The 27490-nt window shown below is 43.1% G+C and overlaps 1 protein-coding gene across 2 annotated transcripts in view; it reads right to left on the reverse strand.

The window, feature by feature from the left end:
* ITGAE (integrin subunit alpha E) overlaps window positions 1-27490 on the reverse strand; it is an 844898-nt gene that overhangs the window by 751373 nt on the left and 66035 nt on the right. For both annotated transcript variants that reach the window (XM_078679953.1, XM_078679952.1), the window contains exons 2-3: window positions 14912-15026; window positions 13324-13442 (exon numbers count right to left, since the gene is read on the reverse strand). In XM_078679953.1, the coding sequence (XP_078536079.1) occupies window positions 13324-13442; window positions 14912-15026 (234 nt within the window). The remainder of the gene's footprint in view (window positions 1-13323; window positions 13443-14911; window positions 15027-27490) is intronic.

Here is a 27490-nt window from a genome sequence, read left to right on the forward strand (position 1 = left end):
AATGTAATTTAAGTTGTGGTCAAAGAAGACAAAGATCATGAAATCCCCTTGAAACGTAGCCTTATGTTCTATCTGCCTACATTAACACCACAAAGCTTGGCATAACAATGTTATGCCTATTGCCAAGCTTTGTGGTGTTAATGTAGGCAGATAGATGAGAGACTGGCAAGCGGGCAGGGTACCAGTGAGGGAGAGCGGTCTAAGAAGCAGGCTGGTAACTTACCAGCCTTACCACTCGAATCGGGTGGTGCTGAAGCATCTTGCTCGCTTTAATAGTAAGACATCCTTTAAGTTTGTATTGCTAGATGGTGGTTTATGTATTAAGAGGAACAAAGCAAGAGTTGTTGTGAGGTTACATCTTACCAACAAGGATTTGCAGACTTTTATAGCAAGGTTTTAGATGTATGTTATTTTTAATCTTTTTCTATATATGACGGCAAGGCCTTCTTCAATTCTGCCAATACAATTGTGGTTGATGATGCCACATTCAGGCATCATGACTTTGCAGCATGTGCATGCAGAGTCTTTGTTTAGCTATATTTCTGTTATGGTGGCGAATACTGTTAATGGGATAGTTTGCTGTCTCGCATCTATGAATCATTATTAGCTTTCGTGCTGCTTGGTTGTATTGTGTGTACATCAATATTACCCTATGTCCTGTTAGGCTGTGAGTGACCGTTAACACATGCAGTATGTTTTCTCAACGTACTATGACCCAGCACCAACATCAGATAAGGAACTAATTTGCAATTAAATATTGCCTTCTAAAGCTTGGTCAGTTTATTTTCTTATCATGCAGAAAGAAAAAAATGCCAAAACATATACGCTTGGTACAAGATGCAGCAGTAGCATAGCGAATGTGTCATTAGCCCTAGTTCAAGGAAGGACATGCGCCCGTGGCTACTGTTTGAATTATAAAATACATCAATAATCAGAGCTCAGTAGGTCCGGTTCCACCGCACCTGCTGCACCAATGGAAACTACATCGTGGAACTACTTCGTTTTTTTTCGGATACCACTACTTGACAGAGCTGTCTGAACTTCTTCACCCACAGACCCACACACTTCATAAGCAGTACTTTCTGTAATGTTCCCAGGCGCTGTTGTTGTTTGTTTTCCTGGCCCACTATTGGCCTGGCACGTTCTGTGATCTTTCAAGTATTGACTCACCATACGTAAATGATGCTATTTGTGTTAGAGTCCATTTTGTTTCCTAGTGACAGACTGTTATTCTCCATGCCAGAGTCCTGACAGGAGGGAGTCATTTGTAAACAAATGAAAAAAGAGACCTTTGTTAGTCAGAGAAAAATCAAAGGCAGGATAACCATTTTCTTTTAACTAGCAAGCTTAGCAAAGTCATTGTATTTAGTAAATACAAAGAACAACGTATTTGCTTGAAGGTTTCTCTTGGCGTTTCATTGTCTTGCGATCTGTTTGACAATGGCAATGGCAGCATGGATGATCCAAGCTGTGCGATCACGTGGCCTGACTCACGGTGTGCGCCGTGATTAGCTTACCTCACCTCATAGGTGATGAGCTCAGAGCAGGCTTTCTTCCAGAATCAACACCTCCTAGCACTAGACAACAGCTCAGAGTGAGATGGGGAGACAGCAGAAAGAAAGAAACCAAAGAAAAACTACTGACTAGAAATGCGACAACTGAGAGAGTTGGGGAGGATAGAAATGTGGGAATCAGAGGCAGATTATTAAGAGGCTGCTGAGAGAGGTGGAGGCAGTTGAAAGAAAGGCCATAAAGAGATAGAAGTGAGAGTCAGCAGAAAGAGCCAGAGAGAGTTAGAAAGGGGAGAGACAGAGGAAGATAAAGAGGAACGGAGACGTTACATAGAGACATCTGAGAAAGGGGGTGGTAAAGACAGGTGAGAGATAAGGAGGCCGCAGCTGGTGGGAAAGACTTTCGAGAAAGAGAAGGGGAGCCAGCCAGGAGGTGAAACAGACATCAGTGATATAGGTAAGGGAAAGAGGTAGGAGAGAGATGAGAGGAGAGACTTTATGTTATATGACACCACTTTATTGATGTAATAACTGCACTTTCAGAATTGCTTTATTAACCTTCCTGCTTTCTCAAATCTGCTTGAAAATGCACCATTTGTCCACTCTTTTTTCAAAATTTTCTCGGGGGGAACCCTCCTTAGGGGGTTCGGGCTCGCACGCTACGCTCGCTCGCTACGGTGAAGTCCGATTAACATTTTGCGCCTCACCACTTTCAAATGTCACCAGCCGCCACTGCAGACAAATTACATTACACTTCACATGACAGATCCACTGCACTGTCCTCACTATGAGAGGCACTTAAATTGATCGCTTGGGAGCCCTAATTGCTAAAGCTGCACATGAGAATAAGATTTGAAGGGCTAAAAGGAAGGAGCTCGAATTGAAAGTAAAGGAACTTGAGGAAATGTAAAAACGCTCTGGAGCCCCTGGGATCTGTAGACAACTTGAGTATGAGGCGGCTCCGCCTTCGGTTCCTAGATCTGGATATAGCTGAGCATGCTGTAACGCGACTGAAGCATAAATACTATGTGGGAGCAAATAGAGGGGGTCACATGCTAGCAAATTGCTTGCAAGCAACATACGCAAGCAGTAAAAATGGTGCTGGGAGCCCTGGCGGTGGAGGTCTCCAAGGATCTTGGCAGATTGCAGATGCCTTTCAGACCTACTTCTCAGAATTATACTCTGCTGAGCCCTTACTCCCCTCAGATCCATACGCCTATGTTAACGGGGTGAAGGTCACCCCCCTCCCGTCTAGCTCCTATCAGTATTAAGGAAGTGATAGTTGCTATTGCCCAATTAAAGCTTTTGAAGGTGCCAGGACTAACCCTGGGTGGAGCTGGTGGAGCGGGACTACGCGGAAGTCCATGTAGTTGGGGGTCAAACTCTGTGCAACTCCGCTCCGCCGTCCCCCTCCAGCCCCCCTAGTAAGAATTCAATGGAGAAAGACATTAAATGGAAAAAATAAAGACTTACCTTGACTGTGAGAAATGCGCATGGGCGGGTGTGCACACATGCACAGATCACCATGAAACGCGAGGAAGAGGAGTACGACAGCCCAGGGACGCCACGGTCAAGTTAAGTCTTTATTTTTTCCATTTAATGTCTTTTTTTATTTAATTTTTACTAGGGGGGTGGAGGAGGCGGGGGCTGATCAACTCCGCTCCACCGTGGAGTGTGCGGAGAGTTGCCTACTCCGCATTCTCCGCAGAACGCGGAGTAGGCAAATCTCTGCAGAGCTCTCCGCCCGCGCTTAGCCAGGACCCGATGGGTTGGGTGCAGTCTTTTATAAGACTTTTTGCACTGAGTTGGCTCCCCTGCTCACTTGTTTGTTCAATTCATTCGCGGATACGGTACACTTACCGAATCGAAGCTTCAAGCCTCGATTACCTTAATATCCAAGCCCTGTAAGGATCTCATGTTTTGCAGCTTATATAACCCAATTTAATTGTTAAATGTCGATGTGAAGCTATTTGCTAGTATCCTTGCACAGCGACTGAACACTCTTTTCCCCGGCCTAATGGATCCAGACCAGGCTGGATTTATCCCTGGTCGACAATGCAGGACAATACCAAGCGGATCTGCCATCTAATCGATATGGTACAGCGTTCCTACAAGGAGGCCTTGTTATTAGTGGTTAATGCCGAGAAGGCCTTTGATTGGGTGCACTGGCCTTATTTGTCGGTACCCTAGAATGCTTCAACATGGGCATGTGCTTCCGCAAGTGGATTGTGAGTATATATAGCTTCCTTAGCGCCTCGGTAAAGGTGAACGGAGTACGAACTCGCGGTTTCGCAATCGGGAGAGGTACAAGGCAGGGCTGTCCCCTCTCACCATTGCTCTTTGCTCTCTACATGGAGCCCTTTGCACAAAGACTCCGGGGCAACCCCGACGCACCGGGCATTCCATTTGGAGCTGACCGGCATTTGATCAACCTATATGCCGATGACGTTATATTCTCCATCGCTCATCCCCTGACTTCTCTTCCAGCTATTGTGGCGGTCCTGCACACCTTTGGTGGAGCATCAGACTTAAAATCAATTTATAGAAGTCGCAAATACTGAACTTGACTTCTAAACAGACCACCCTGGGAACCTTATGGGCTCAGTTTGATTTTGATAGGGTGACAGAGGAAATTCCATATCTAGGGTTGGTCCTCAATACGAGCCTAGCAAAAACATCCAATGCAAACTATTCTAAACTGCTTGCATGCATACGAAAAGACTTGGCGCAATGGTGGCGCCTGCCATTGTCATGGCTGGGTGGGCTTGCTGCAGTTAAGATGAACGTCTTACCAAGGGCACTATATATTTTCCAGACTCTTCCCCTCCTCCTGCCCTCAGGTGTGCTCCCTAACATCCAAAGAGAGATTGAGTGTTTTATCTGGAGCCCGGTTTCCCCTAGGCTGCAGAAAACTCTATTGCAGTGCCCCATAAGGAAATGGGAACTGCTATATTCAGGTTTCTGTACTACGATACTTGGTGGAATGGAACCGTCCGATGATGGAAAAATGCTGGGTATTTATGGATCAGATGGTTGCCAGATGCCATGACGCCAAAAACCCCCTGTGATTCTGGGCAAATCATTTAATCTCCCCATGCCTAAAATGAAAGTGTGTCCTCATGTAACGTAACTGGTGCTATGTAAAGCGCTCCGATACCTGATTCGGTTCGGGTCTAGTTCGCGCTATATTAAAAAAAAAAAATGACCATATATGTGTTTTCTAATCTTATAGGGCGGCCCTCTGGGGGCAGCGATATGGATCGCGTGTGTGGTTATTAAAGTTCAACTTGCGTATCCCAATACATTTTTTTCAACAAGAAGTTGTATGTTGTACGTAGATTTGTATTCAATCCATGAATATATCCTTGTATTTAAACAACCCTTAAATCATCTTCTGATAACTATCAGACTGTTTTCATGATGTTCCCAATGCATTTCGTGCACATGGCACTTCATCAGGGGAAATCTAAAACAAAACAAAAATGTTGTCTACATGACGGACCATGTCCAAGAATCATACGACTGATTCTAAAGTGATACACTTTTAGATGTTACATGTGTATTGTAGTTCCCAAACAAAACGTTGGTGCCATGCATAGTGTTAGTGTCTTCGATCTTGCCAAATGATCATCTTTTAAATTTCGGATTGTGTCATATGCCGATGACACGCAGCTGGTTGTCTCGCTATCGCGGGCACCGGATATTGCTGCATCCAACTTCGGAGCATGTATGCAGGAGCTTGCTTCCTGGATGGCCAACAACTGCCTGAAGTTGAACGGCAGCAGGACTGAGGTGCTCGTGGTGGGGGGAGACCCGTCTGTGTGGTCATCTACATGGTGGCCTTCCTGCTTAGGCCCAGTCCCGAGTCCGGGCCCCCAGGCTAAGAATCTGGGGGTATGGGTAGACTCGGACCTTTCATTTGAACCCCAGATTAGACGTGTGGTGGGAATGTGCTTCGGCGTCCTCAAGGGACTGCGTAAGACCATGGACCTTCTTCCTATGGAAGCTAGGAGGACGCTGGTTTATGCACTTGTCACCTCACGTCTGGACTATGGCAACATACTGTATTTAGGGGCCACAGCTAAGAGTCCCTGTCGGCTCCAGGTGCTGCAAAATGCGGTGGCTCGGCTGATCCTTAGGCTCCCTAGAAGGGCCGCTTCAAAAAAAGCCTTGGACGCTCTCCATTGGCTACCTGTTAGGAAGCAGATAGTGTTTAAGGCCCTTTGTATGTGCCACTGCATTATTCAAGGCTCCGGGCCAAGGCACTTGCAGACTCTCATCACGTGTTACAGGCCTGTTCGCTCTCTTAGATCTACCGGAACTGGCCTGGTGTTGATTCCTAAAGTCAGGAAAGCTCGGATGGGTGGCAGATCTTTCCAGCTTCTGGCGGCCAGGAATTGGAACAAACTCCCTACTGAGCTCTGGCTAGAACCTTCTGAGCAGAGGTTCAGAAGAGAGCTTAAAACATATTTGTTCCTTCACTAATAGACCTTGGCACTCAGTCTGGGTATGGGGTTCTGAATCTCTCACTTACTACAGCGCGGGGACACGCCGGTGGGCGTAACCAGGCGCTTTATAAATTTCCTTATTATTATTATTATTATTATTATTATTATGGAAGTAAGTGTGGTTACCTAGGGCCTCGCATGCTTGGGGGCTGTACTCTTCTGCGATAACGCGGCCAACCTTACAGGACTGGGATAAGGTGGTCTTTTATTGATTTATGGCTTACTCAGAGAAGGTTACGGAGGGGTCAGAAGGGGAGTGGGGGGTTAGGTCCCTCTAGTGTGGATCTAGAAGTGTTTTTATGTTGTGTTACTGTTTATTTGTTTATGAAAAGGCAGACTTTTCGACTCAGTACCTGTTGTTTTTGCCTAATGTTTTTATTATAAGGCCACCTCATACTGTTGGCTTTTGGTCACATGTACTGAAGTTAATATGGACCTGGCCTCAACTAGCCCCCCCTTTTCTCTTTGTCGACGCGGCTGGCCCAGGGTGGGTTGTAGGCACCTTGCAGTGTATTTACTTTGCATAAGAAATACTATATTTTCTGGTTACCTTTTATCTTGATGACCTCTAACGCAGCCGGCCCATTGGGTTGTAGGCAAAGATGTGGTGTAATGTTTTAATATATGCTTTGCTAATAAAAAACAATTTAATCCAAAAGTGCAAATTTATCTAGTGTGTGCTTTACAGTTTCTGGCTCATTTAGTTTGTTTACTATATAGGCATGAGATACATATTACATAAGATTCTTTTCCTCTTCTCTGCACTTGTTACTGATACATATTGGTTGTCGAGAAAAATGCGTTATTTTTAGGCCTAGCTTGTCCATATCTATTGCTATCAATTGTTTGCATTTACAGTGGGCCTGGTTCTGCCCTAGAGGAGTATCTCTCTCTCAACCAATGCCATTAACTTTTTAATTGTATCATTTCACTTCCTTTGTTGTGTGCTTGCACTGCAATACATGATGCACACTCAATCATCTGACGATGTTGGCTAGAGGCGTCATGCAGGTGTTGAAGAGGGTGGGGCTGAGGGATGAACCTTCAGAGATGGCGCAGATGGTGCTTGTGTGTTCCAAGGTGATGGGAGGTAAGCAAATTCTCTGTGTAAGTCTCGTGAGGAATAATTCAATCCATCTGAGTACATCTCCCTTGATCCCAACCTGGTGCAGTCTTTTGATGAGTGTGTAGTGGGAAACGGTGTTGAATCCTTTTTTGACCTGAGCTTGGGATCTTAAGATGGCTGCCAGATTGTATGTCACTTGTAGCTAGATAAAGTTGGATCAAAGGTCGGATTGGCCCATAGGGCAATCAGGCAGTACCCAATGGGCTGGTCTAATAGCTTGGTGTGTGGGCCATTTTTGAGCTGTTTGCGGGCCTGCATTATGGCCATGTGGGCAGGTTTTTACTGTTGATTATCCTGATAGTACAGCAATCATTCTCTGCAGCAATCAATATCTGCAGCATACACAAATGCATGCAGGCTCCCATACCTTGCAAAATACCCATAGTGTGTGTCTTTACTATCAGGTTCCCTAATAGTGGCCACGTTTATTTTGGTGCCAAGGGCCTTTTTTTGACAAAGTGTGATCTGTTCTCAAGATGGCCGACGTCTCATGAGATTAAAATGAGTTTTCTGGCAGCTACACTCATCTCTTGCTTGTATTTTTAAGTTAAGCAATGTTTATTAGTGTATTTGATAACTGATTATTGACATGCCTTAGCTTATTCCCACATAGATAAGGGCTTGATATTACATTGAAATATATCTTCCAATGATAGTACCTTTGGTTCATACATGTTCTAGAGACATCTCTAATATGAGGGCATCAGGTTATTGTTAATTCTGCCAAAATAAATGCACACTTAATATTTTACATATGTTGGTAAGCTTGAACATATGTTCTCCATTCATCTCAAAGCAAACACATGGAGATGATGGAAGGAGCACCAAATCTTTTCAGACACCCCCCCCCCCCCAGTCACAGATCTGGGTTGAATCCATCATTGTTCTTTAGATTTTATTTTGACACCCCAGTTCAGACCCCACCATATGCAAACCAGTTTTGACCCTGTGCCTCATGGGAACAGCCCAGCCCGAACTACCAAACCAAGACTTCTCGGGACTGAAAACAAGCATCCTGGGACTGTTTTCAGGGTACCACCCCTCATCAGCCAGGCTAGCTTGAATCCAGTGGAAAAGTGAGCAAGGGACCCACGTCTTGGCATACCCTGCCAACTTAGTGGGAACAAAGCAAACACTAGGAAATTATGAATGGCACGTTGAAACATTTCAGACACTCACCCCCATTCAGAGATCTGGGTTGAATCCTTCATTGTTCTTTAGGTCACTTTGCCACCAAAGGTCAGACCCAGCCCTATGCAAATCAATCTTGACCCTTTGCTTCATGAGAACAGTCCAGCTCAAACTGCCAAGCTTAGGCTTCCCTAGACCTGAAACAAGCATCCTGGGACCAGTTTTGGGGTAACACCCCTCATCAGCCAGGTTAACTTGAATCCAGTGGCAAAGTGAGCAAGGGACCCACGTCTGAGCATACACTACCAACTGCGAGTGAACAAAGAAAACTCAAGGAGATAATGGACGGAGCGCTGAAACTTCTCAGGCACTCACCCCAGTCACAGATCTGGGCTCAATCCATCATCGTTCTTTAACTCACTTCGCCACCCCTGTTCAGACACAGTCATATGCAACTCAGTCTTAACCCTGTGCCTCATGGGAACAGTCCAGCCCGAACTGCCAAGGCAAGTCTTCCCTGGTCCGGAAATAAGCCTCCTGGGATCGGTTTTGGGGAAACACCCCTCATCAGCCAGGTTAGCTTGAACCCAGTGGCAAAGTGAGCAAGGGACCCACGTCTGGGCATACCCTGCCAACTTAGGATGAACAAAGCAAACACAATGAGATAATGGATGGCACACTGAAACTTTTCAGACACTCACCCCCAGTCACAGATGTGAGTTGAATCCATCATTTTTATTTAGCTTACTTCGCCACCACAGTTCAGACCCAGCCTTATGCAAATCAATCTTGACCCTGTGCCTCATGACAAAAGTCAATCCGAACTGCCAACCTTTCAACTCAGTCCACAAGTACTGCTGCTCTCAAGTATCACCCTTTTGAATGAAGAGCACCAGGGGGTCCACAGCACTGTAAGAAATCAAACTCCAATTTATAGAGAAGGAGCTTGCCCACTTGCATGATGCCAACTAGCTTTCCCTTTGGGCTGTGTTATCAGCTTTCAGTTGTCCCACCTGTGATAGCCCGATCTCCGCACAATTTAGAAATATAAACTTTGAACAAATCAGTCACAAGTGTCCAAAAACTAGGGTGACATTTTCAATCAATCCATCCCTTCATGGATCTCTTTTATGAGGTGGTTCTTTTTAAGCATAGCTGACAACTTTGTGCCTCAATAGAAATAAGAAAGAAGGACAATTTGGATAGTAAAGCTGCACTTCTTTATATATTTCGTCACAAACTGATTTTTACGCTTTTTCCGGTGGTCAGCACTGTTTAAGTGTATTGAAAAACAGGGGGTTGATAAAGGTCTGTAAGCCAATAAGAGTGCCAGAGAATTGTTTATCAGAGGGGTATCATTATGAGCATGTCCTGCATTTAGCATAGAATCACATTTGCTGCCTCCTCCTCTTGGTGTTCTTCCTCCTGTTTTTCTTGATTCGCCTCCTAATCCTTCTGCTTCTCAACATACTCCTCCCATTCTGTCTCTTTTCCTCCACTTAAATATCTTCAACATCCTCATCCTCTTCTTGCTCTACATAGTCCTTCTCATCTTGCCCAGCTACTTTTCTAATGACCAACCCCCTCTTCATTTTCCTCTCTTGCCCCTCATGGTCCTCTTCTGGAACCTGCGCCTTCTGGTCTCTGCCTCTTCAAACATCTGTTCTTCCTCTGGACTCTGGTCCAAATCTCCATAGTCTTGATCCTCCTACCTTCCTTTTGATTGACTTGGCCTGCTCCTTATCCTTCCTATAGTTATGGTCCCCTCCTGGTCCTTCTTTGCCTGGTCATGGTTATTCTCTGGGTCATGGCTAACCTTGGGCGTAGGACTAAGCTACGCTCGCGGAGTGTGCAGAGTTTGCACTACTACGCACTACGCGAATTGCATGTAGCAAAGTGCAAAAACGCGTAGTGGGCATTTTTTGCTTGTGGCAGTCCTCAACATCAAGTTGGCGACCGCAAGCGAGCAAAATCAACATCCCGGTGAGACTTTTTCCTCGTTTGCAATCAGCAACATCAAGTTGCCGAGCGCGAGTGTGGAAAATAAACCTCCCAGCGAGATTCTCAACGCTTGGTGGTCAGGTTTCTCATTGCGAGTGGTCGCTTATGCTCGCGACCACTCGCGATGAGCAACTACCAGTCTGCGGTGAGAAAGTTAATTATGATGAACAAAACTACAGCTCGAGTAGATTTGTACTCGAGGGGCAGAAAACAATTGCTTGCACTGTGCAAGATGCTGTTTGCAATGATTGCGCAGTGCGGACAAGTATCCGGAACTGTGCAATTAGTGCGAACAGCATTTCCCTATAGCACTATGCAGTTTGCGTACCTACGTGTAGCGTGCATAGTGCGAAGTGCACTTCGCGTAGCTATGCTTAGCGCTACTACGCAAACTACGCCCATGGTTAGTCATGGCCCTAAACTAGTCGTTCAGCTTATGGTCCTTCTGCTCCTCCAAACCATCCTTGTCCTGATCCTCCTTTGTGGCTCTTTTACCCCTGGTCCCAATGGTCCTAGTTCTTCTGGTCTTGTTCCTCCCTCTAAATCATGATCTTATTCCTTGCCCTTCTGCTACTCTAGGTTCTCATCCCCTTGGATATGTTCCTTGTAGTCCTAGTCCTCCTGGAGTTGTTCTGCCTAGCCCCCCTGATCTTGGCCCTCTTGGTTTCACTGGCCAGTTTTTTCCACTGAAACTGGTGCACCTGAACCCGCTGCCCCGCCCCCATCCAGGTCTCCATGCACATCCTCATTTTATGATTCCTGGTGCTCCTCATCCACCTTTGGTGGTCCGACTCCTGAAGTAGTCTTGGTCCTCCGTCTCCTTGCCCTTTCCCTCCTGATCCTATTTTTCATTTTGCTCCTAATTCTCCTGGGCCTCCATGTACAGCTGTGTAACAGGGTCGAATCCCAGCCTCTGCTCACCATCCTGTGAAATCCAGAAAAAGGCCCTGTGTCTAAAATAAAACGTGTAACTGTGTCAGTTGTGAAGCGCTCTTACATTCTGTGCCAGGGTTTGTGCTATGTAAAACTGCAAAAGAAAGAGATAGACAACCCACTAACCTTTGATGCTAGAAAGAGATACTCACCTAGTGGCTGCATTGCACAGTGTGAAACTATAACATTTTAGGTCACCCCCAGCTTGCCTGCTTGACCAAATTGTGTGATCCTTGGCAAATACTATATTTAATCGAGCTTCCTTTTGGTTCTATAACACTCAAGAGAGCACCATCGTATATGAGCTCAGGATGTGCGTTATACAGAAACCTCTCGTGTTTGATTTAATATCCTATAATGTTGTTCCATCTATAATCGGAATCTACACCACATGAGGCTGGCTTGACTATCATTTCATCAATAGGATTGTCAACACTTAGGGGTAGTAATGTTTAACAATGCATGTTTAAAATACTACTTTTAATAAATACTACTCAAATAACCGCGTGTATTGCGCTAAAACGTTTCCCGAAGACAGCTTATCATATTCTAATATGATTTGTTACATGATTTACACGCCAAATATTTTTAAGGCTCGGCTCGAGGCGCCGGCTCTTAGAGCCAGAGCCGACCCTTGCCTCGGTCCTGGTTCTTGGCCACCTCGCTCCTGTTAATAATGTGTCATCTCTCTGCTGGTCTGCCTCTCCCATGTAGTGGAAGGACAGTTCCAGTACGAATTTCACCTGCAAATGACTTAAATAAATTCAGCAGTATTTTAATTAGTTGTGTTCATCATAATTAACTTCTCATTTGGTGTCTATGTGACCTGCCAGTGTGTGCCCTCCCTTGCTGGCTCCAGTGATGTTCAGCATTAAATATTACACAATTGTGTTTAAAACACTTATCCCTTTGTGCTTTATGGCAGCCCTAATCCTTATGTTTTATAGTAAACGTCGAGGTTCGCTTGATTAAGGACATTAATTTTGATGATGAATTAATAAATAACTTTTGTGCTCGATCTCTTAGACAGCCAATGTCTTACGGCTTAAAACGTTCTTTAAAAAAGTAAGTTTAGTGAAATATGGAAACATTAACTACAGGTACGGTGTTTTACCTTTGTTGCATTTTTTATCAGTCAAATATAAACATGTAATTTCCCATTTTAAGCGCTGAATGTTTGAGAGCAGGAGCCCCAATACTTTTAATACATCACATAGGACGCAATTTATAGGTTTACTTGTCAATAGTTGTGACACTCTTTTCTAAAATTATATGGGAATGCTTGGTCATTTTTGCCCTCTACTTATTCATCTGTCGGATACTTGAAGCCAAAGTATTTATAGATACCGAAATGCATTATAATATGTGAGTGTTAGAATTATTTTATTTTCAGGCAGTGGCACATTTGTACACTGTACACATTTTACACAAACTGACTATTCTCGGGATTATACATGCATGGAAAAATGTTCATAATATGTTTGTAATGTTTATGTGTTGCTCGTAGTCCTTGTAGTAACAAATGTGCTTAAGTTGTCATTGCTACCGAAAAATGCCGTCTATGTATATGGACAAGGTGTTTTTTAGTGTAAACTTCTTTTTGAATATTTCAAGGTCTTTCTTCTTCATATTGTACCTAGATCACAACACAAAATTAAATACCAAGCTCATATTGCACTAACATTTCATGGCCATGTTCCTCCGCCTCCTAGTTTTCCCTCTCCTCCTGGTCCAGGTCTTTTTCCTAATCCTTGCGGATGCTTCCAGGTCCCTGGCTTCTTTCTGGTTCTTTCCTGGTCCTCCTCCTAGTAAGACAAAACACAGTCCTCTGGCTCCTGGCCTTACTCTGCCTGATCCTTTGCTAGTCCTTCTACATGTCCTGGCCCTCCTGGTTTCAGTCCTCTTGATAGTGGTCCTCCTTCCGGTGCTAGCCCTATGCTCCTGGACATGAGTTTCCATAATTTTGCACGCAGAAAGACAGACGCCCCAGGACATAGCCACTTTCACAGGTCACAAAGTGCTCAGGGGTTGCTCCAAGACATGAATCCACATTTCACGACTCAAGCCTGATGACAACCAGAACAGAAATATCTCCTCAAACAATCGAACCTACCTCTAGCAGTAACCATTTTTTCACATTTACAATTCGTCTCTTTTGACGTCACTTCACATCTGTAGACGCCATCAACAATTTGATTCTTGGTGCTTTGAGACGGTGAGGTCACTAGGATCCTAGAGCAGTAGAAAGAGAGCTGTGGTTAGGTTTATTTTATGTCAACTCGTGATAATTACTGTACTTTTTCTGTTGTGAAAGGTCATGTTCTTGTCTTGAGAGGAGGACAGCTGTTCATGCTATGAGAGGTGGATCGCCGTGCTTCTGCTGCTAGGGATGGATGACTGTTCATCTTGAGAGAGATAGATGGCTGTCTGCACCAAGAAAGATACAAGGAATCTACAGAATGACGGCTCCTCTTGTTATAACAGATGAAGAGCTTTTATAGGTATAGGAAGGCAATGGCTCTTCATCACATGACAGAGGTACAGCTGTTCATATCACCAGAGAGATGGCTGTTCCTGTCATGGCAGGTTTATACTTAATTGTCTATGTAATGTGCAGGGGTTAGGTGTGCACTGCCATCTGAATGGATATTCTGGTAAATGGGTGAATGTGCATGTGACCAGAGGTAGAGCGATGGACGGCTTTTTATTTTGAGAGGCATCTGCGGGTGGAAGGTTGCCTCATCCTGAGAGGTGTATAGCTGTTATTGTGAGTACCACTAAAGATAATATTTAAACAAAAGAATGTTTGAATTTATTCTGTAAATTTATCATATACAAGTACCACATATGTTAATTGATTCATACTTTTAGCGTCATCAAATATTTGTCCTTCACAAATGTACAGCCAAATGTCTTCCTTCCTCTAACATTCATCACAACACCTCTTCTACTTTCCTGCATATAATCACATCTTCATTAGTGCTAGTACTAGTGCTCTCAGACACTTCCTTCTTCTACTCCTACACTTGAGCCTACATCAGAACTTCATCAGCCCTAAAGGTCTCTGTGATTTCACCTGCCCTTGATCATATATTTCACCATCAGACTTAAAAGAAGATTGCCCTTCACCTAAACCATTATCATAATCACAACATAACCACTACCTTTCTGACATCTGTTATCATCAACATTATTGCCAACGCTACTATACACTTTCCATCAGGAAACTACAACATTGCCCCCTTCACCAGTGACTGTTGTGCACAATGTATTAACTCTCTATGCTTCTCTTTTGCATCATTCTTCGCCAACAAATCTACACTCTTATTTCTCCTATTCTTCATCTCTTGAGCTATCATCATCAGACCTCTTGCTCCCTCATTTTTTCAGCACATCAACACCTTCAGAAGCATTGTCTGCAAGCAGACATACACACACATCATGTACTAACATTTCATCATCTTCGTCAATCCTTCCTCAAACTCTTCATGGTCATCATAATCATCATCTTGGTCACCACTCAACATCCCACGCCTTTGTCCAACACGTCAGAATCACCAGCAAACATCATCCTTCAAGTAGCTATCAATCATCAACATCACAGCAATGGTCGCCCATCTTCGTTCCTTATTTCTCTTTTTAATTCTCGCAACAACCTCACAATTAACCTGTGACAGAGTCTGGCTAGAGACATGTCTTACCAATTTTTGGTTCCATCATTGTGCTGCATAACCTTGTGCCCGAAGAGGGAATTCTTAACTGCATAGCTCCACACCTTTGCTGTGTCAATATTGAAAGTCCACATCACTGCTGTATCTATAAAATTCAATGGTGAGTAAACAAGCTGTAACTTCCATATCGGGTTGGACAACCCTACAAACACATTTCTAATTTTAAGATTTAAAATAATTCCTCTGTTTCTGAATCTTTTCCTGCAAACAAATCAAATAGATCTATATATAGCAGTATCAGCCCTCCCTTTGAGAAAACAATCAGAGAGATATTTATGTGTTTGCTACATTCAATACTCTGTGAAAGAAAATGCAGTTAATCTTTAGAGAAAAACATAGAACAGAGAAATTCCTATGTAATGCGCAGTGCAATACAATATGACTAAATTCTTGGAATGACCATATCACCTGTCAATGGCGGTGCAATGCTAATACTCTTAAATATGTTGATGTCTACAGTGAGACTGGTGCTTGGAGTAGCAGGAATGATAGCCGACTGCATTCTCTCCTTAGAGGCATCAAAAGAAAGCTATGACTGGCACAACCTTATCAGCTGGAGGGAAGTGACTGGCGTTTTCCAGATGGATTGTTTTCCCCCCACCCCCTGTAATGCCTTCAGTCACTGTTTCTCATGAGCCCCTCATTGTAATGTGTGTTTGCTTGAGTGTGCATCAATACGTGCAAGTGTCCAGTGAACATATATGTTGAGCTGCACACCACACTTCATAAACTACAATATGTGTATTTAAATATGTAGCTGCTTTCTTAAACCTTCTTATGTGAGCAATCTTCCATTTATGTATTGGTGTTTGCTCCATGACCAATAAAATAATGAATGAGCTAATGTGTAGAGCGCATGGCTACTCAACAGTTTCCCCGACACTAAGGACTACTGGGACGTACCAAAAAAGAAAAGCCTGACCGAAAAACCCACTGTAAGACAGAACAAAGTCATGTTTTTTCAGTTTCCTGTGACAAGCCACATCCGAAGAAAAAGTCCGACAGTTCCTCATTCTAGGGGAAGTTGGTTGCACGCTTTAGCAGCCACAAAAGTAAAGGACCCCCCCATCCCCGGTTTCTGGATAGTTGAGTATTCCTAATAATCAACTTTTCCAACGTTTTGGTGAAAGCCGGAAGCAAAGAGATAGGCCTACAATTACTGAAGCTCTTAGGATCTAGTGATGGCTTCTTGAGCAGAAACACCTTAGCCTGTTTAAAAGCAACTGGCACAATGCTAGACAATGATGAAAGGTTAAATACTGTATTTAACACCAGGTTGAACAACTCTACTGCCAATGTTAACATCGCAGGAGGATTTTTGTATGACTAACAGAAGGATCACCTGCTATATATTAGACCAGGTTAGCCAACATTTGAACAAAACAAGCAATCTTAAGAATCATTCTTAGGGTCACTACACATATTGCACTCACATCTAGAAACTATGTTTAAAACGTTTTATTCATAAAAATGAATCATGTGCCTGGTTACAATCTAGTACAGAAATTAAAAACACTTTGATAAAATGAAAACAAGGATTTAAAAAAGTCGACGCGGCGTTTCGGTGTGCAGTTGTTTCTACCTTCATCAGGATGTTATAGTTTCTTTATTAAAATCTAGAAATGAAAAACAATACTTTAGCGTACTAACATTAGTTGTGGACCCTATCTTGTTCTCTGCTCGTAAAGTTAATTATATCTTCGCCTGTTGATATGGTGGCCTGCCATGATTGCTACGGCCATTGATATTAATATGAGCTAAATGATGGAATTAGAAAAGAAGCTTTTGGGATTTTGCCTGTTACACTATGTCGTATTGACTGTCATACTTGCTGCAGCCATTAATTTAGTATGGGCTAAATGGTGGAATTAGAAAAGAAGCTTTTGGGATTTTGCCCTTTACAATGCATCATGTTAATGATAGATGTATTAATTCATACCTTATTCAATCTAGTAGGCTATGTCTTATCACTTTCATAGTCCTTGATCCACTTCAATGGGTCACTTCAATGGTAATGTTGAAGTCTACGCCTTTTGCATGGGCAAAGAAATTTTTGTAATTAAACACTTATTTGATTGTAACTTATTAACAATTATACAGTTAGTACATTGTTGATATAATACCTTCATTTGTGGGTTCTCACTTATTTGTTTACGTTGGAGCCACCGTCTTATAGTCTATAGATAGTCAAGTGGGTTTTCGGCTAAAAACATAAAATAATGTAAAATAAACTTCTGTCTGGAGTTGTCTATTAGAAAGTCTTCTTACACTAGTTAGTAGCATTATTTAAATTTTGCTCACAGCGATTTAGGTCCTATTGATGCAGTCTATTGGTATGGTTCTTTTGATTAGTGTTAGTCTATTCATCCATTTAGACCTCAGTAACTGAAACAAAATAGAATGACAACGGGGGATTCAGAAATTCGCTCGTCTACTATTCATCTTGTATTTCAGTACTCATGGACTACCCTAAGGGTTTGTTTCATCATGTAGTACCGTGAGGAGCAGAGCCTCCATTTAACGTCAGTGTTATAGAGAGCCACTATGGGCACATTGTGCAGACACCCGATCGTTTCTACTGCACTTATCTGTATGTCGTTATATTTATATTATATATTGTCTTTAGCACTCAGAACTTTCAAATATATAACGGGTACAGGGTCGTCGTGCCAAAGCGAGCCCATTGCGGTAAAGGCGATGTTAGTTCTAGGTATATTTCTTACTCCAATAAGAAGTTTGTCTAAATATCTTAATTATGTTTCCAATTGGAATAAGTGCAGCCTTCCATTATCGAAATCACTGAGGCTGATCATGTCATATGGCGGCATTCTGAATATATCAGTAAGAACTATTATTGGCGGCCGCTTCTCTATGCTTAAATCTATCGGGCATATTAGTTAAACGCATGATACACGGGTATGGTCTCTCGTTACGTACCTCCTTGATCTTTCACGGCCTCCCCGCTCCAACGAATAACCCGGAAGTCTTCGAAAGAAACAATTCCGTTTGTACATACTATTTATTGCCCCCGCTTCGCGAATTACCCGGAAGTGTTACACTTGCGGTACCGACGCACGATTTATATTTTACTATGGTATTGATTTGATCGTATCCTATTTTCTATTAGGAGGGCATTCGTCTCAATATACCTGCTAGGTTAAAAGTATGTGCACCTTTCTCTAAGTGTACCGAAAATTATCCTGCGGAAACCCATCGCGGGCTCGCAGCCATCTTGGAACGGAGAGGAACAGTTTCTAAATTGAATCAGTGGTACTTAATCGTCACTGTATGATCGAAGGTGAAATATATTTTAGATATAAAGTGACTAATTTTCTGCATCCTGGGAAAAAATAATAAATAAAGCATTTAATTAACACATATTTCATGAATACCATAGATAAATGTTTACAATTTCCCTCCTCAATGCATATGTATTACAATACAAACTAACTTTATATTACAGACTGCAAAAGACCTTATCTACGTTACTGTTCCTTAATGTGTGAGTCTTTCAACTTGAAACGGAATACCATCGTAAACATATATCGTAATGGTGACAAACGTTCTAATGTATATTTCCATATGCTACTAGAACATTACAATTCCATTTTACTATTATTACATTGTGCTACATACTGATCGCGCTATAGGATTTCTATAAGTTCTTTAAACAGATGTTATCTGTATTATCTTGTTGGTAGATTCAAGGTATACATTTTTCCATTCGCAATTTGGTACAAGAACACAATTATAAGGCCATGAATTGGGTTTGTTGTACAGTCTTATATCATCTGATGTCTCCAAACAGCAGTGTGTATAGACGTTTTAAGTGCATTCAGTATAGTAGTTATATAACATTCATGTGGTTGTCAGAAAAATAATTATATATTTCTTTGTTTGGTATGTATTATGGGGCCGGTTAGGATGGCGGTGAATCCGCATCCTCCGGGCCGGCGGAAGCCACCGCCGGCCTGGAGGATGCGGATTCACCGCCGCAGCCACAGACATCACCACTGTCAGATTAGGAATAGTGGTGGGATCGCGGTGGGACCAGCGGCGGACGGCAGGTCCGTTCGCCGCTGATCCGCGGGGTGTGGAGGGCTATTTGGTGGCGGTGTCTGCAAGACACCGTCAGTCAAATTAGGATGTGCATTGACACATGCTTTTCCACAGCAGCTTTTCCGCGGTGGAAAAGCATGTGGTCTTTGGTGTTTGGGGTCCTTTGCGGGCCCCCAGGGTGTCGGGGGTGGGGGGTGCACATGGGGGGTACCTATGGTGCCCCCCAGCATTTACATGCACAAAGCGGCAGGCACTGCGCAGTGCCTGCCGCTTTTTGCATGTAAATGTAAAACATGCATTTTTAACCTTGCGGCGGGTGCTGCTTCAAGCAGCACCCGCCGCAAGGTTAAAGATAAGGGATGTGACAGCCAGGTGGCGGTCACATCCTAATTTCACTGGAGGGACCGCCGCTGCCTCTGCGGACGGTACCTCCACCTTGGGAGTGGCAGACGGACGCAGGTCCGTCCGCCATCCTAATAGGCCCCTATGTCTTTGGTGTACTTGCCCACTCTGGGTCGTGGTCATCAGTCTTACACCCTGTATCTTAAAACCACAAAATGCTTGGGCCTTACTATATCCCTGATTGATGTTTTAATGAATTATGTTTTCCCATTCTTCTTTATTGTTCAGGCCACTCTTGTACGTGTAAAAAATAGGACATATAGAATTGTTCACGCTTTTTCCTTTGTACAAGACTGTTCCCTCCTCTCATGCTGTGTTCCAGTATTTCAATCCCACACCACTTGAGCTCATCTATTGTGTGGTTGTTAGAAATCCAATGTTCCACGAGGGGTGCTGTGTGTTTTTTTGTTCTTATTGCTGATTTGTGTTCAGTTATTCTTGTCTTAAGTTCTCGTGAAGTTTCCCCTATATATCCCTTTTTACAAGGACATATGATTAAATAGATAGCATCCTTTTTTCTACAGTTGATGAAGTGCTTTATCTTATGTGTCACATCATTATATGTGACCACATCACCTTTTATCAAATTGTTGCAGTTTTTGCACATGCAACAGGCAAAGTTACCTACTAGGAGAGGGGCATTATTAATGCTTGCTTGTTTCAGTCCTTTCTCCTCTCTGTAGGTATGTACTAATCTGTTCCTAATGGTTTTATTTCGTCTGAAACTAAACATAGGTTTAGCTGGTGCTTCCTTTTGTTTCTCATTCAGTAGTTGCCAATTTCTATTAATTATGTTCTTTACTTGATTACTTGCACTGCTGAAATTGGTAACAAAAATTAGTTGATGCTCATTTTTGGCTTTGCTCTCAATTGTTCCACTGAACAGGGAGTCTCTATTATAATATTTGGCTCTCTTATAAGCGTGTCTTATTCATTTTCTTAGGTAGCCTCTATTTTGTAATTTCTTTGTCAGAACATCAGCATGTCGATTAAAATCTTTGATGTCTGTACAGTTACGGCGTATCCTTAGATATTGTCCGAAGGGAATGTTGTTTTTTTGGCTATTAGGATGATTACATCCATAATGCAGCATTGTATTACGGTCGGTAGGTTTGGTGTACAATTCTACTGTTAACTGTCCATCTGTATGTTTAATTTTAATATCTAAGAAGTCTACACTTTCTTTGGCATAGTTAGAGGTGAATTTCAGATTGTCATCCCCAAGGTTCAACCAATTTATGAAATCGTTCAAATCCTCCTTACTACCTTACTACGAGAATATCTCGTGTTGGTCCCGTTATATTGACGACGTTTTCTTCCTATGGACAGGGACAATTGAGGATTTGAACGATTTCATAAATTGGTTGAACCTTGGGGATGACAATGTGCACCTTCTTGTGCACATTCACTTGTTTTCAGTGCAGTATTTGCCCAGGTTGTACACAAGAGCTCTTGTTTAACGCTGTGCTCCTCTGTCGAGTTGCTACACAAACAACTCCTCTGCCGAGTTAGACATCACACTCCGGTATCGTGTGGACGGAAATCTGCCCGCTCGCGGAACTCAGTGGAATTTGGCAGAGTTTTTGGGCAATTTTGTGGAATTCCGCGGAGTGAAAATCCTCGAACTCCGCCCAGGCCTAATGTATATGAGGGTTACTCCCAGGGAGAATTCGGCTGTTATGCATATCTTGACTGTGAGGTATTCCATGTAGCTGGTAGGAAGTGCAACTAATGTTATCTCTGACTATGATGATGACTCCACCTCCAGACATGTGCTAATGGTCTTGCCCGGTGATCTTGTCGCTAGAATGAGGAACTGCCTTTGGCTGTTGAGGAAATGATTAGGTAAGCCTCCATCATGAGGCAATAGACCTTTCAGTTAAATGCATAATGCCTTTCTCCCATGAAATACTGGGGGGTCAACATTAGCCAACAAATAGTGAGGAAAGCAGTGCCATTCTAGTCCTATTAAATTTTTTCTGGACAGCCAGAAGTTTTCCCTCAATACGTTCGACAAAATATGAGTCCACTTAGAGCGTTTCATGTTTTCTACAACCCACAAATAGAACACAAGACCCTGTTAACTAGGGCTTCCACCATAAGTATACCCTCCCAAAATGGAGAGTGCTTACTGAGTTGTCAATCAGGGACAGCTGAAGAGCATTACACTGCCCCTCTCTATACATTTGATCAGTCCCCATAGCCAGGCCCTTAACATCCTTCTGCATGCATCTTGTGTGTTATATTTGAGTTTATGTGTATTGTCCCGAGGCTACGCCTGAGAGAGGTCATATTTAACATAAAACATCTTTTGTGCCTCTGCGACAGGAAAAGCCCTACTAGGACATAGTAGTCTGACTTAAACTAGTTAAACAATCTCGGAAGATCTACTCCCAGATCTGCCTTCAGATAGTTTATCTTCCCTCAGGATATCTGAATTACATGAGGTCCAAATCTCTTGTAGACTCTGTAGCTAACTCTTTCTTATTCCTTTGGTACTTCACCAAGGACTGCTTGCCAGTAACAGAAACACTACTCAGAAAAAGCCACTTTTTGTTGACAAGACTATACCTGTATTTCCCTCAATTGTGAACACTTCAGAAGTAATCTAGGGAAACACTCTCCATTTTGTTTGATATTTTTTCTAATTTTCTATCCTGACACCCCATTTTGTTTAGCCCTGTGTGTCTGCCGGTGCTCCAGGTGCAAATACTGCTATCCTAAACCAGTGCGTTAGATTAATCTGGATTTCTATTGCATCTCTGCTACGTCAGCATGCACGAGCACCTGACCAGGATCAAGAATATGTAATGTGCTGCCCTTCCTATAGCTCAACAACAAAGAATAAACTGAGGACTCTGGAAAAAATAGTGCTTCTATCACTCACCCGAGAGACTCTTGATCTACGTTCCTACCACAGAATGTGTTTATATGATTAAAAAAGCAGCCTTCTCCAGTCAATGTATAATGTCTCAGCAACTGGTGGCCACAATACTTTGAGTCAGCAGTTGCTTGAGCTGTCTGGCAGAGAAGAACTGTCTTTTCCTTTAAGAGAACGTGTTTCTCCTAGAACGCGTGGCTTGCATGAGTTTTTTTTTTTGGGTCGACAAATGCTTCTTATACATCTGATCTACCTAGAAAGATGAGGATAATGAGCGACTCAGTGGGAAGAAAAGTTAATCGCTGGCTTGAAGAACAAAAGCAAGGCCCAGTCTACTGAGTCCTGGATAGAGTTGGTTTTGAAAGAGTGAGCCGCCCAGAAACCATGATGATCTTATAGCCTAATTTGACATATTACTTTTCTTAGCATCAAAACCAACTTCTAAAGAGACCGGATCTGGTGTGTCATTTACAGCATGTATCTTAATTATTTAAAGAAGAGGCCGTAATATCCTTCCTAGTGTTATTAATAATCATCAGATCATACATATTTTTTTAGCAAGGTGATTTCTTGCCATGCTGAACATATACAGGATGCCACAGAATGCTGAATGAACAAGGGATCCACTGATCACATATTTGAAGGGAGTCCTTGCAGGATATGATATCTGCATTTTTTGATAATGCATTACCCAGTTTCTTCTTGGTTGCCTGTACAGAAGGCAAAATAGCATAAGGTGTATTATTTTCTGTAAAATTACGTGATTGCATATGAAAACACCAGAGAAAAAATTCCTGTTTTCCCAATTCATAGTATAATAAATAGATGCTTCAAAGTTTAATAAATAGGTTCTTATCTCCAGTCGTGATCCTAGACAGAAAAAAATGAATGAAATCAAACCCTTAGCCAACGGGCAATAACATCAGGCTCCTTTGTGATATGAACTAGTCTATCTGTTCAGATGGGTTTGTATTAGAGGTTCGTTCACTAGACCTATTTAAGCTTAATTATGGCAACTCAAGAATAAACTAGGTTCCATTAAAGGCACCACTTCTAAACTAGTCTCAAGAACTGCAAAGTCTGGACACATAATCCCAGTCCTTATCACTCTTAGAAGCTCCCAATTAAAGTAATTTGTTATTCAAGCTGGCCGATATAGTTCACAAAATACTCTACTGTGTAGCCATAAACAAGCTTGCTCTAACATTCGTGACCTTAGGAAGTTCTCGCTTCAGTCAGAGTGCTGACTCTAACTTGAAACCGCTGTTTTCAGAAAATTTAGAATTTTAAGGCAAATGTTCTCTGAAAGTATAGATGCCAGATTATCAATCCCCCAAAAATCGATCGATATATGCACCCTGACCATCACATCGACATCCAAAATATTGTCAACTATTGATTTACTACTGTTAACGTCACTCTGTCAACATTATGTCAGAATATATGTGAAGACGGATTGTTATTTCAGTGATGAAGGCTTGGTGCAGCACGTCTGAAACTGCATCCAAAGTGAGGACTGCCGTTCTCCTTCTATGAGGACAAATTCCTTCGAGGCTATTTAAAAAAAATATCTTAAATCCTACTTTTAAACTCCTTACTAAGTATGACATACCTTGATGTCATTACACTGATACTTAAGTCCGATTTGAAATGAGTACATTTCTCTGAACTTGTGCACAGTAAATGTTTCTAAATTGTCTGCTATTTTGTTGAAATGTTATTTTTAAGTCACATTGTAGATATCTAAGCTAAGTTACCGTAACATAGACCTGTGTTTATTTATTTGCACTATGTTACACTTGTGTAGCTGTGTATAGTGCTGTGCAAGCCGGTTTACTCTGATTTGCGCTACAATTAATCACAAATGATATAATATTTTGTATGCCATGGTGGTGAAAATAAATGTGGTCCAATAAAATTATATTAATAACTACCTATTCACACATTTATTGCTGTAACGTTAAGTTTAAATTCCATTGTATTTCCAAACTATGGCAAAACCATATGAGCGAAACACCATATGTACTGCCTCGCAGATTGCATGTTCTGGGAAAAACAACAACGTTCGCTAGAATTATGAGGTCTCTACAATTTGATTTTACCTAAATGCCCAAATTTAGCCCCTGTATCCCGAGGTTGATCAAATAACATTTTTAACAAATACACTTAAGAAAAGGCTATGGATGGCCTAGATGTGTAGTCTGTAATATGCTATTTAATACACATTATTGATGGATGGATTGGGCACTAGGTACCACGCAAGTCCTCGACTCTCAATAACAATGGCCCCTCCCATAATAAAACATGGTAATAAACAGCATAGTACACTTTACACATCTGCATATATACTGTATATAATGTCATTCAAAGTCTATGGTTAATTCCTGGCGTGTTTTTGATGCAGGTGTTGCTGCCAGATCGTTGAGACAAGCCATGCACGAACCACTATGTGGGTTAGTTTGATTCATTAATTAATACATATTGGGCTCCATGCAAATGTATCCAATATTTGCATAAACTCCAGCACAAGCAGTAATGGGCATGTCATGGGCCAGGTGAAACAAGGCACTCTGCTATTGGTTCACTTCTGCCCCTCGAGCTCTTCCTGCTCTTTGTGTGCACAGCAGCAAACCAGCTACTAATCACTGGCCCCAATAATGCACTTTACATGTAAATTATTGCTGACTTTGCACAAATTAATTGTATCGTACTTTATTTACAATCCTTTGCTGATTTGCACAAACTGTTTCAAACTTACATTTTGCACTATGCCATTCAAGCTGCTAGTTTTTAGGCCCGTCCAACCCTTTTTAATGTGATTTTATCTTTGTATTTTGTATCTGTATTGGATGATAATGTATAATCTATATGTTTGAACATTTATTGTATTTTTGTTGGTGGTGATGAATGGTACTTTTATGGATATTCTTATCCGAATAAAGATTTTTTGACTTGACACTGGCCCCAATCAATAATCATCTGGTGAAGGGACCACCTACTCCAGATGGGCCCCAGGGCCACTGCACCTTTAATTGCTTGATGGCTTCAACTTTTTGTTCCGCTGCACGGTTATGAAAGTGGTTACGATTCATACACAGCCCAGTGGGTGAGAGGCCGGCTGGGCCCTTCCAGGCGTCGGAGGAATGTGGTATTTATTCAACTTCCTGTCTCGTCAGAGGCTGAGACTCAGAAGTACTAGCACATTTACCGAAAACTGAGCGCACATGGTGGGGCTGAAAAATGAGGTTGGAGATGAGGCTGGCGGTCGATGGGCACTCGGGGGCTCTCACAACATAAACGTAGCCTGTTGAAGGGGACCTGTAACTCGCATCGATTCAAATTAAGTTTAATAATGTTCTTCTCCTATGTTTCTCTATTTGTATATATTTTTGTGTCAATGGTGCAAAATAAATGTTTTAATTGTTGTTTTGAAACAAAAAAAGTACAGCTATTTGCTTTAGGGCATGCGAAAGTTCAAAATGCATATGCCCTTTTCTAAGTAGCAAGAACAGTTTGCAGGAGTGATGTAGGCCCTAAAAAAGGTGTAAAAGTAGCTATTTTTGTTGTAAGCGTGGTATCCGGTGAGCTTGTGCCCAAAGTACCTCGGCTGACGCTTGCGTCATCCGTTTGTTAGTCTGCTCTTGTTTCTTGTGGTGAGCCGCATCCTTCCTCGACAAGTTCTGATATGGCTTGATATGGATCAACTTGAGATCTGAAATCATCATGGCTTCCACAGGGCTTAATTTGATGTGCTTGCTGATAGGGGCCAATGGCACTTATTTTTTGGGACCAGCACTTTGCAAGAGGGGAAAAACACAAATCAGAAAAACCCGTATGAGAAATGCAGCAAAACCAGCACAAAGGGAGAAGCAGGAACCTGCAAGAGCAAGAAAAGAGCTTTGGGACCCTTAAAAGTCTAAGGAAGACTCTGAAGTTCTTGCCTGTGAGAGCCCGACAAACCTTGGTACATGCACTAGTCACATCAAGGATGGACTATGGCAATCTTCTCTATTTAGGCACCTTGGAGAAGAATCTCAATCGCTTACAGGTCCTACAGAATGCCGCTGCCCGATTAGTGCTTGGACTACCCAGAAGAGCCGCTTCTGCAGCGGCCCTCCGGTCTCTGCACTGGCTCCCGGTCAGAAGCAGGGTAGAATTTAAAGCACTATGTACGTGCCATCGGATCATTAACGGGAGATATCCTCTCCCACTGCAAGGACTTTTGACATCTTACGAGCCTCCCCGATCCTTGAGATCCTCCGGCTCTGGACTCCTGGCTGTTCCCAAGGTGTCTAGAGCACGGATGGGTGGGGGACATACCTGAGCTCCAGTACCTGAATCCAGCCGTGAGGGCAACGGCTTTTGCGGACAGTACTCTCTCCTTGCTGCTGTGGGACGGGTGCGTCCAGCGGCTCCATTTTCGCGCCGTGAGGGAAACGGCCACGTGAACTACAACCCCCAGGTGCCCCGGGACCCGCGTCGCACTTCCGACGCCACCACCTGCGACCGGAGGCGCTACAAAGCGCCGGAGCGGCAGGAGCTCCGTGTGGGGGACATACCTGAGCTCCAGTACCTGAATCCAGCCGTGAGGGCAACGGCTTTTGCGGACAGTACTCTCTCCTTGCTGCTGTGGGACGGGTGCGTCCAGCGGCTCCATTTTCGCGCCGTGAGGGAAACGGCCACGTGAACTACAACCCCCAGGTGCCCCGGGACCCGCGTCGCACTTCCGACGCCACCACCTGCGACCGGAGGCGCTACAAAGCACCAGAGCGCCTCCCGCCCCGCGGGACGCGCGCGGGCAGCGCCGGGAGAAGCCCGGGACAAGGGCGGGGCCGTCTGCGGCCGTCCGAGGCCGGGCTGGGCCCGAAAATTTGGCCTATTTGCTGCCCCCCATGTGGATTTACAGATTGGTAGGCACCTTGACTTTCAGTACTAATTCATTTTGACGGTTAAGTAAGTGCCTGATTATTGTTTCTGGTCTGTTACAATCATGCCTAGTGAAACTAGAAGTAAGGCAGCGGCGGGCGGGGCCAAGTTGATTGGCACACTTGACGATTTTATTGTCCGTACAAATACGCTGATAGATCAGGGAATAGTCCTAATGGAGAGGAGGGTGTCCCAGGATCTGGCGTTTGCAAAGAGGTCCTCTATGGGCCACATTGCGCAGGCTCGTACTCCAGGACGTGCCGCGGCCCAGACTACTTCTG

This window comes from Lissotriton helveticus, chromosome 3_1 (genome assembly GCF_964261635.1).
Source record: "Lissotriton helveticus chromosome 3_1, aLisHel1.1, whole genome shotgun sequence".
Taxonomy (NCBI): domain Eukaryota; kingdom Metazoa; phylum Chordata; class Amphibia; order Caudata; family Salamandridae; genus Lissotriton; species Lissotriton helveticus.